General features: G+C 41.6%; 4 protein-coding genes across 4 annotated transcripts; 1 reads left to right on the top strand and 3 right to left on the bottom strand.

Annotated features, from left to right (window-relative positions):
• Positions 1-2,948: 2,948 nt before the first annotated feature.
• Positions 2,949-4,877, bottom strand: LOC135799347 (aminoacylase-1-like). The gene is made up of 5 exons (XM_065312411.1): positions 4,686-4,877; positions 3,856-4,347; positions 3,600-3,787; positions 3,313-3,542; positions 2,949-3,259 (listed from the first exon to the last, which is right to left on the bottom strand). Exons 1-5 carry the CDS (start codon positions 4,792-4,794, stop codon positions 3,055-3,057), a joined length of 1,224 nt encoding a protein of 407 aa, XP_065168483.1. The 5' UTR covers positions 4,795-4,877; the 3' UTR covers positions 2,949-3,054.
• A 239-nt stretch (positions 4,878-5,116) lies between these two features.
• LOC135799348 (aminoacylase-1-like) lies at positions 5,117-6,798 on the bottom strand. Its single transcript, XM_065312412.1, has 4 exons — positions 6,663-6,798; positions 6,045-6,530; positions 5,571-5,985; positions 5,117-5,478 (listed from the first exon to the last, which is right to left on the bottom strand). The coding sequence occupies exons 1-4, from the start codon at positions 6,754-6,756 to the stop codon at positions 5,259-5,261; spliced, it is 1,215 nt and encodes a 404-aa protein (XP_065168484.1). The 5' UTR covers positions 6,757-6,798; the 3' UTR covers positions 5,117-5,258.
• A 400-nt stretch (positions 6,799-7,198) lies between these two features.
• Positions 7,199-8,711, top strand: LOC135799349 (V-type proton ATPase subunit S1-like). The gene is made up of 2 exons (XM_065312413.1): positions 7,199-7,475; positions 7,538-8,711. Exons 1-2 carry the CDS (start codon positions 7,199-7,201, stop codon positions 8,359-8,361), a joined length of 1,101 nt encoding a protein of 366 aa, XP_065168485.1. The 3' UTR covers positions 8,362-8,711.
• LOC135797916 (uncharacterized) lies at positions 8,485-9,490 on the bottom strand. The gene is made up of 4 exons (XM_065310497.1): positions 9,388-9,490; positions 9,020-9,187; positions 8,622-8,955; positions 8,485-8,569 (listed from the first exon to the last, which is right to left on the bottom strand). Exons 1-4 carry the CDS (start codon positions 9,488-9,490, stop codon positions 8,485-8,487), a joined length of 690 nt encoding a protein of 229 aa, XP_065166569.1.
• Positions 9,491-9,534: the final 44 nt, after the last annotated feature.

Here is a 9,534-nt window from a genome sequence, read left to right as displayed (position 1 = left end):
TGTAACGAGGCTATTGTCCGGCAAATCTTTACAATTCGTACATGTTAAAAGTTATTGACTTTCATTGAAAGAATGCCACAAAATGGCGGTTTGTTGACGTTGCCATGGCGATGAATATCAACAGATTTCAACGCATGACAATGGCGCTCGCGGTGGCTGACATGCTCGATTTGAATTTTTGAACGGACGGAGGCGACGTGATGAGCGCGCGAGCTTTTTTCCCACCGTGGTGTTCGTGCGCGGGCATAAAATATGAGCGCGCGGCTCAACGTGCTCCGCTCGAAACTACTGCGCGCGCGATATCAAAACTTCTTTCCGCAACCTTGAAGTCTCGAGAAAACGACCGAAAACCAACGAACTGCGGCTCTTACTTCCCGCCAAGATTATTACATGTGTATACAACCGAAATATTTAACAAGTCGATGAAAAATCTCTCCGTACATGAATATTTATTTAGTTGATTTACAGAGACAAGTAATATGTTTATTTTAGACAATGCGCAATAATTTTAATGTTTTGTTTCGAATGAAATCAAAACGGCACTTGGTAATGTGAACCGTGGGTTTTGATCGCCGTCCACAATATACGAGTACGACTGAAACGCGACGTGTACGTGAATACATGAGACACACACACATGTTGGGAATTTACGCGGTATTTCGTGTTGCCGGCTCACTGTTTACACAATTTCGCGTGTAACCTAAAATCGCGCGCGCCGGCCGTTATCGCGTATTCGTCGCGCGATGTTATTGCAAATGAAGGCTCGGATAACGCTAAACAACGCGATCCCGCGCTTCAATACTACACGCACACACATGCACAATCAAACACACTCGGCTCGCCGACGGAAGAGTCCAACTGGCACAACTTCGACTGGCGGCGAAAAAAAACCCGCCGCTTTTCGCGCAATTCCTAAATGAAAATCGGCCGACAATCGCCGCCACACGCACGGTGGTACTTACGTTTAGCGTTCCGGTGCGATTCTTCCCAATGTCTCCTCAAGTTGGCATCGAATTTTCGAAAATTATTCCCGCAACACACGATGGCAGAGATGACAGGCAGCACACACAGCAGAACGGCGGACCCGACCGAATGTACACAAACGTTGAAGGTTGTGTTGCTCGGCGCGCGGCGCGCTCGTCGCAAGAGAGGGATTCAAATCCGCACGCGGCGATTGGTGCGCGCGCGTCACGTGGCTTTTCCCGCCAGGCACCGATTGGCCGCCGGTCGGTGCGCCGGCCGCTCGATCGCGCACGGTCACCGCGACGTGCACATGGAGATGTATGAAACTTTTCAAATAATCACTCGGCGCAAAAAAACCGCCGCATGCAGCAAACTCACATGAATCGCAATATTTCGCCCGTAAAATTCTGCATTGATTAGTACCGCTTTCCACCCCAATCCTCCACACGCCAGCGAGCATTAGATCGACATTTGTTGATTTGTTTTTGCCGGGAAAACAAAATCCAACATGGCTTGCGCGCCGCTGGCTCGACAGCAAAGCGAGGCAACCAGCCGATCGCACTCAACTCAACAACGCTAAAATCGAATCAAAATTCATTAAAATCAGTGCATTTCCAGCATAAAATTTAAAATCAGGCACGAATTTCACGTGTGATTCGCATTTGGTTGAGCTTCGACGAAGAAGTCGTTGTTAAGTATTAAAATATCGATTTTATGTTGGGCTGGTCGTGGCGATGTTTGTAAACCGGACGAGTCCATGCCGAGCGCCGTCGAGGGGGAGCCGCTGCGAGTCGACCGCGCGACAGCGGTCGTTGCAAAGGCAACGAGCGAACACCACGCTCATCACGAACATTGAGAAAACCCTGAGCGAACGAGGGAGCAATGCACTTGCCGCACGCTGCGTGCGACTTGCTCTCGCTCACGTGGTTACGTTGCTCACACACGGCGTAGCGGAGGCGCTGGCTGCGCTCCGCGTGTTCCATTCAAAGCTGTTTTTAATGTGAACCATGTGAACTAATGATGGCGGCGGCCATTTTGTTGTAATAGGAATTTTAATGTCACTTTTTCGTTTAATCTTTTATTGCGTATATTCATATTTGATGTCCATAAAAATCAAAGCTAAAAGAGAAATACCAGTACCTGTTTTGGAGAATTTCAAGTTAATCCAGAATCATCGTGATACTGCTGTCTGACACATTGATTATCCATTGTATTTTTGTTTCCAACTTGATGAGTCATTCCTAAAAAATTAAATATAATTAAACAATTATTTTGACACCGTTCCAAACATATATCCGGGTATATCTCATGACAAAATGTGAACAAAAGGCCCTAAACTGAATACTTAATGTTTTTTTTAATTAGAAAAAAATGTGAACCAATTAATTAATTAGCTTTAAACTTAATTATATATTTAAAAAATGTTGAATACTCCCGAGATTCACAAGTTCACACCCACTTTGACAAGAATGTAGAAAATAATGTGCACTTAAACGAAAATTTACTATAAACACGTATTAATTAGAAATATCTAGAGTATTGGCATCAATACTTTGCATTGCAAGTGTTCCACGCGTACCAAAAATCATCCGCCTTTACGAAAGTCGATAATGTCCGCAATCCGCCCCCGAAACGCACGAAAATCGTTCAAAGTACTCACCAAGCTTTCATCCACCGCTTGCCAATGCTTTTCTTCGTGTTGGATTATATTCTTGATGATTTTCTCGACATTTTCTTGCGGTTTGCACGCGTAGTTCCATGACAAGTCGGTCGGTCGGTCGCGCAACCAGCTGTATGGCTTGGCTTGGTCGCGTTGACGCTTCAGCTTCGCTTCGTCGCTTCCACTTGGGGCATTCGGCGTCGCTCGTCATCTGTTCAGGCGGCGGTGCGCGCTTTCTTTCCGCCCGGTCAGCTGACAACCGCGTGCGCTGCGAAATTGAAACTTCAAGTGCGGTATTACATATTAGGCAACCCAATATACAAGATTTAAAAGTTACTTATTTTTAATCAGAACCACCTGAACCATAACATGAAAATTGAGTAAAAAACAAATGATTTGAGACATATTTTGTGTTTTAAATGATTAAATCCTTAAACATTAGCCAGGGCAGGAATAATTCTGCAGTAGATATCAATGCCGCGTAGGAAAACGTGCTTTTCCAAGTACTCGTCGTTGTCGTGCAGCAACACCGGCGTGTTGTTCATCGGCGAAAAACCGAGCGCAGGAATGTTGAGTTCTCGCAGGTAGCGACTGTCTGTACCTCCAGGGAAAATCATCGGCTTGATTTTTAATCCCCTGCAAATATTATTTTCATTAAATTTGACTTTTTTTGTTATGCAAACACTTACAAAGCGTCTGTGGCTTGCTTCATGGCAACCCAATACGCATTTTTATCATTCAGCTCAGTGGGTTTGATAATTTCTTCGAATTGTTCCTTTACAATTGTTACGTCTTTGCCGGCGGCTGCGCACCACGACTCAAAAGTTTTATACAAGTCCTTGGTGTTCATGGTGACTGGAATGCGGCAATCCATTGAGCACCAGAATTCTGGTGGGACAACATTGCTTTGTTTTCCACCCTATTAAAAGAAATAAATAAATTTAAAGAAATAATAACAAATTTTGATGTTTTATACCTGAAGAATGCATAAATTCAAAGTGAGGACGTCACCAATCGTCATTTCTGGGTTGTTTTCCAAAATTTTCTTTTGTTCCTCGCGCATGTCAAACAATTTATCCAAAATCACCCGCATTTTCTCACCGGCAGTATTTTCGTGCAGCAAAGAACCATGACCAGCTTGCCCGTTGCAATGAAACTCCAAATCTTTAAATAAAACAATAAAAAATTAATATAATGGACTTTTCATGGTCGCCATTTTGTTTTTTACTCACGCCATATAGCTCTTTCGCCATAATACAAACTGAACGTCTCATCAGGACTGGCAATACCTTCATCCAAAGAAAACCCAATATTCAAGTTTTTAAAATCCGCAGTGGTAACAAACGTTTTCATGCCATCTTCGCCACCGATTTCCTCATCGGGCACGAAACAAAGATGCAAAGTGCGCTTGGGTTTCCACGCGTTTGTTTTCAGGACACGAATAGCCTCGAGGTATTGAATACCCACACATTTCATATCCTGTGCACCACGAGCGAAAATCTTGCCATCGGCGTCCATATCGGCAGCAAACGGTTTATGTGTCCATTCTTCTTCGAAAACGGGCACCACATCCATGTGGGAATTCAGCAACACCGAAGTGAGGGATGGATCGGTGCCCTGCCATGTTATAACAACAACTGGCTTGTTCGGTTTGGCTGGGTAATACGTCTTCAAGGGTAAACCAAGCGAAGTTGCTTGTTTTTGCAAAAATGTAACACAAGGCACTGGAAATTCAAATTAATATCTTGTTACTATAGGCAACCCAATCAACATCAAACAACAGATTTAAATGTAATGCTGGCGACGTTGAACTTTGTAACAGCAAATAATTTGATAATTATACAATTTAAGTACCCAGCTATTTATAAAGCAAAATTTGTCGTTTAAATGCGTAAACTGTGCAATCAGAGCGTTGGTATTATTAAATATTTACGTAGGTTTAATCACTTGACTCGAAAGTGGAATAATTTGTGTCTGGTGACGCAAAAATCGACCATTTCAAAATTATCTTGGCATAATTAAAATGTTCAACATGTTTCTTTTGTTAAATTTGAAATTTTACCGTAATCAACATCAGGGTGAACACTTGGAATGCGCAGATACTCTCTGAAGTTGTCAACGGCAAGATCGCTGAGCGCCTCAGTGCGATTGGCTGTTGGCGAGGTCGTCATTGTCGCAATGGTCACAATTAAAAAAAATTAAAATTAAACCGATGCCTTGTTGTTCACGGCGAACGCAATAAACAAGCACTAATCATAGCGCACGATTGCGATCGCGCTTAAATAGTTCGCGCGCCGTGCGCGTTATCTGCGACTGACTAATCACCCACGATTTAAAGCCCGCCTGTCTTTTCTGGTGGGGTATAAACAATCTCAAACAATGTAGGTAAAATGTACGCAAAATTGTACATATTACGAATCATAGCTAAGCCCAAGCATGCGGTTTGCACGTATTGTTTGGTGAAAAACAAGAATTAACATGAAACAAACATCATTGGATAAGTAATCATTCGTGATGTTTTTCAGTGGTTTTGCGTTTTATCGTGTTTTACCGTGATATTCGTTTCAATAAGCCATGATTTGTGTGTTATGTTACATTATTTGGTGCGTGTGTTTTTGGTTTAGTTCTGTTTTTGTTAATTTTCGTCGTTGGCAATATCACCAAGTGAGGAAATCAACTTCATGTAGATTTCGATGCCGCGCAGGAACATTGATTCAGCGAGGTATTCATCAGTATCGTGCAGCAGTACGGGATGGTTGATGATGGGCGAGAAACCGAGCGCTGGTATGCCCATTTCGCGCAGGAAGCGGCTGTCAGTGCCACCGGGAAATATTCGCGTCTCAATTTGCAGTCCCCTAGCAGGAAACAATTCAAACAAACGAGAAAAATTAACCAATTGCCAACGCTCGAATGTATTTCTAAATACAACATAGGCAACCATACTTACATGTCATCCACGCTCTCCTTGAAACGCATCCAGTATGGATTCTCCTCAGATATATCAGTCGGTTTTGCATTTTCGAAACGTGATTGAACCATATAAATACCTTCGCCTGATTCTGCACACCAGGTATCAAGTGTTTTACTCCATTCATTAATGTCTGACGTTACCGGTATTCGACAGTCCATTGTCATAGTTAGTTCAGATGGAAGCACATTCGCCTGCTGACCGCCATTTAAAATGGTTACATTTACAGTCATTACATCACCGATGGTTAAATCTGGATCCGAATCGAGTAGCCTAACTTGTTCGGCACGATGTGCCATTATCTTCGACATGAGATTGTGCAGTTTTTCAGCAGCAGTGTCTTTCAATAAGAGTGATCCATGACCCGGTTGACCCGGACAATGAAAGGTCACATCTGCAAATATAAACACACAATAAGTAAATAATAATTAAATGATTCACTTGTTTACTTACGCCACATGCAGCGTTCTCCGTAGTAAACCAAAAATCTATCGTCAACGCTAGGTAATCCTTCATCGAGAGCCATGCCGATGTTTAATTCCTTGAAAGTTTTGCTTTTGACAAATTGTTTCATGCCAACAGCGCCACCTATCTCTTCATCAGGTACAAAACTACAGTGTATTGTGCGTTGTAACTGGACGTTATTCTCTTTGAGGCGACGGATGGCTTCCAAATATTGTATACCTATACATTTCATATCTTGTGCACCACGGGCGTAAATCTTCCCGTCGTGCACTTCAGCACCGAACGGGGGATGTTTCCATTCCTCCGGCATTACCGGAACAACGTCCATGTGCGAATTCAGCAATACGGAAGGCAAATTTGGGCTTTGGCCAAGCCATGATATGATTACAACTGGTTTACTTGCAACAGGTTCAATCACTTGTACAGGAAGTTTTATCTCATTGGCCAAACGTTGTAAAAACTCAACGCATGGTCCTAAAATAGAAATATAGAAATAAACACCCTGTATAAGTAAAATTTAAATTTAATTTTACATTTTCCTATGATAATTTTAGGTTATTTTATATTATTTAATAAAAATTTGTTATAAATTAAGCTAATAATTACCATAATCGATGTCCGGGTGGACACTGGGTATCTGTAAATATTCCCTGAAGTTATTTACGGCGATCGAATCTAAGTCTTCGGTGTTACTGGTCATTTTGTATATTTCAGTGGAGTACAAACATTTTGTATGGCAATCACCTGTTATACTGTGTGTTGATTGCACGCGACGTAATTATCAGCGCGATTAGAATGAGTTTTGGCTAAAGCTAATTCTGTCACGATGAGATGACACGAGTGACCCAAAAACAAGTTGTATGTATTTTTAGGTGTCGATTTTCGCACAGGCTGATACCCGTAGCGCCATCTATCATCAAAACAATAAGTTTCAAGAATACTTTCGAAACAGATTAGAAATCATTCCTCCCATAAATATTGTAGTCTCCTAACATTTCCAAAGATTGTTTAAAAATACATTGCATTGGTTTTTATGCTCCTGTGTTTGGTTTCTGCACTGCGCATGCGCCAACCACTGTTATCGATCCTAAGGGTGAATTTTCCATGCAGTGCTATCAGTCGTAGTCCTACCGCAAGGCAAAATGTACAAAATTGTGGTTTTCATCGGTTTTCTCTTGAATATTTTCGATTATTCCCACGGAGGAGTGTTAATATGGGGTTCAGAAAGTATCCAATTACCCTCATTGAAGCAATTCAACAATGAAGACTTTGATTTGCTGAAGAGTTACATGCGCCGCCCCAAAGTGGTTGTCTTCAAAGGTGATCCAATGCAAATCTCCAATGAACTTCAGAATCTTCTTCGGAATAAATACACTGCGTACGTCCCAAGCAGTAATTTAAACATCGACAACGTCATTGGTAACCATAATCAATTTACCTTATGTATATTGATGATTACATCCGCCATTTTTAATTTACAGAATTAAAAGGTGATGCCACATCAAATTTTAAACAAATCCAGGATACTCTGGATAACTGCAGTCGTGAATACGATAATATCTTGGCATTGATTCTTACCAATCACGAAGCAGCACCAAGTGCGCCTCCTGCTGCCAATCGACCAAAACGCGAAGCTTCCGATGAGTTCACCACTGAAATACCGGAAACTTTTACGACCATGGAAAACTATGAGCCTGTCACTGGCCCAGTGCTCTATCAAGCCTCCACGACCACTTCCGAAGTCGCCATGATTTATTCTTCAAGGACACCGGTCTTGAAAATAAACGCCACTAGTTATAATCTTGGTAAAGCCGCCGTGGCAACCGTAGATGATCGTGGTGATAAATATCGACAACTTAGCGTTACCATTCCGACGGAATCCGGTGATAAAGTCACGCTCAGATTTAAATTCCTATGGAATTCTGGGTACTGGTATCTTAATACCATTAATTTGTTGCTCATGTCCACGAAAACTTACACTTTGACAGTCGATAAAGAAGAAATCTCCGCAGCGAAATCATTTTCGTATCACTGCAGCGGCAATTCCGTGTTTCGCGAAGAAGAGAACGAGATTGAGTTGATGTTGTTCGACATTCAAGCTCAGCCTGATTCTCTCAAAGTTAGATTTAATGATGCTTACGATTGTGTTGATTTCACCACTGTTCCAATATGGTCCGGGTTGTTTATCGTGTCGTTGTTGTTGGTGGCGCTGGCAATTGGTCTAGGCGCGTTGAACAGCATCAAAACGATGGATAAATTCGATAACAGCAAGACAAAACAGTTGACGATCACCACCGGCGAGTAGTAAACACGCACGTTTTAAAATCCAAACACATATGTCACACTCAAAGTCTCAAAACAGCTTAACTTGTTATAAATACTATGAGAATAAATACTCGTTAACAATATGTACACTTGAAATTTGGTTTCACTGCGAGCAGTAAGATGGCAGCATGAGTTGTGGTATTCCGGTGATGAGTGGTTGATTTTTATCTTTTGGGCACACAGATAACCTATAAACATAACCTATGAACATCTAAATAACTTGTTATTATTTGTATTTACCTTTCTTTTGGGTTTAAACTTTCCACTTTGATTTTTGCAAGGTGTACCCTCGGCGAAGCCAATAAACGCCATGTTAGTGGGTTAAACACATTACTGTGGTAATCCCACTCAACTTCTAATCCTTTCAAGTGTAGAGTTTTATCCATTGACACAATTTCTGTGTATAATTTGCCTGGTTCGTGATATCCGCCTTTGTTTAATGCAACTCTATTTGTTTTTAATCCGCGCATGTCTGTTGAATCATGAAGCACAAACCAGAGTTGACCGATTTCACCCCCGTGTTTTTTACTTTCAGAAGAATCAGATACTTGCACGGATAGTTTGTAATGTTCTTCTAAATAAACAAAAAAAAAACAGTTTTAAAGCATAGGCAACCCAAATTACGTGTTTATACTTACTGCAAAATGGCTGCGCATCTGCAGTACGAAGATACAATACATAAGTACGCCTTTTACTAATGATTTTCTTTGATAGGAGTTCATCGTATCGTTTCTTGCTGTTGAAACCCATTGGCATGCAAAATTGGCCCTTGGTTTTACACTCGAAGCATTTCCAGCGACAAAATCCTAATTTAAAAATAGGCCAAATGACATGCATTACATTATTATTTAATAGATAATTACATATGTTTTATAAAAGCTAAACTACCTATAACTAGCGCGCAAGTAATTCCATAAAACGAACAGTTACTATTGATACCTCCGTGAAGTACCTGATAACCTGGATGTGATTACAACCCAAGAACTTTTGCATCCAAATAAACTACCACCGTTTTCAATCGCGAATTCCGTCACGCTTTTTATCATTAATCCGGGTTGATCAGTGCCGCCATTCGTGTAGAAATCAACATGGCCGATCGCTTCCGTCATACCGAGGCCAGCAATACGTAACCGGAACGTAGCGGCAATACCGT

The sequence above is a fragment of the Atheta coriaria genome, unplaced genomic scaffold (genome assembly GCF_025399875.1).
Source record: "Atheta coriaria isolate IRGN ID8LTWV9N9 unplaced genomic scaffold, Caltech_Dcor_3.1 hic_scaffold_9_pilon, whole genome shotgun sequence".
NCBI classification, from domain to species: domain Eukaryota; kingdom Metazoa; phylum Arthropoda; class Insecta; order Coleoptera; family Staphylinidae; genus Dalotia; species Dalotia coriaria.
This window is presented reverse-complemented; position numbering and strand designations above follow the sequence as displayed.

What these genes read in the sequence shown, in the direction of transcription:
- LOC135799347 (XM_065312411.1), bottom strand. Translation starts at nt 4,794, where the DNA reads ATGACGACCTCGCCAACAGCCAATCGCACTGAGGCGCTCAGCGATCTT. An exon ending in TGAATTTATGCATTCTTCAG is followed by an intron (nt 3,543 to 3,599) that starts GTATAAAACATC and finishes TTCTTTTAATAG; the next exon opens with GGTGGAAAACAAAGCAATGT. An exon ending in AAGCAAGCCACAGACGCTTT is followed by an intron (nt 3,260 to 3,312) that starts GTAAGTGTTTGC and finishes TAATATTTGCAG; the next exon opens with GGGATTAAAAATCAAGCCGA.
- LOC135799348 (XM_065312412.1), bottom strand. Translation starts at nt 6,756, where the DNA reads ATGACCAGTAACACCGAAGACTTAGATTCGATCGCCGTAAATAACTTC. An exon ending in CGGAGAACGCTGCATGTGGC is followed by an intron (nt 5,986 to 6,044) that starts GTAAGTAAACAA and finishes TTATATTTGCAG; the next exon opens with ATGTGACCTTTCATTGTCCG. An exon ending in AAGGAGAGCGTGGATGACAT is followed by an intron (nt 5,479 to 5,570) that starts GTAAGTATGGTT and finishes GTTTCCTGCTAG; the next exon opens with GGGACTGCAAATTGAGACGC.
- LOC135799349 (XM_065312413.1), top strand. Translation starts at nt 7,199, where the DNA reads ATGTACAAAATTGTGGTTTTCATCGGTTTTCTCTTGAATATTTTCGAT. An exon ending in AAACATCGACAACGTCATTG is followed by an intron (nt 7,476 to 7,537) that starts GTAACCATAATC and finishes TTTAATTTACAG; the next exon opens with AATTAAAAGGTGATGCCACA.
- LOC135797916 (XM_065310497.1), bottom strand. Translation starts at nt 9,490, where the DNA reads ATGACGGAAGCGATCGGCCATGTTGATTTCTACACGAATGGCGGCACT. An exon ending in AGATGCGCAGCCATTTTGCA is followed by an intron (nt 8,956 to 9,019) that starts GTAAGTATAAAC and finishes TTGTTTATTTAG; the next exon opens with AAGAACATTACAAACTATCC. An exon ending in AGTTTAAACCCAAAAGAAAG is followed by an intron (nt 8,570 to 8,621) that starts GTAAATACAAAT and finishes TTATGTTTATAG; the next exon opens with GTTATCTGTGTGCCCAAAAG.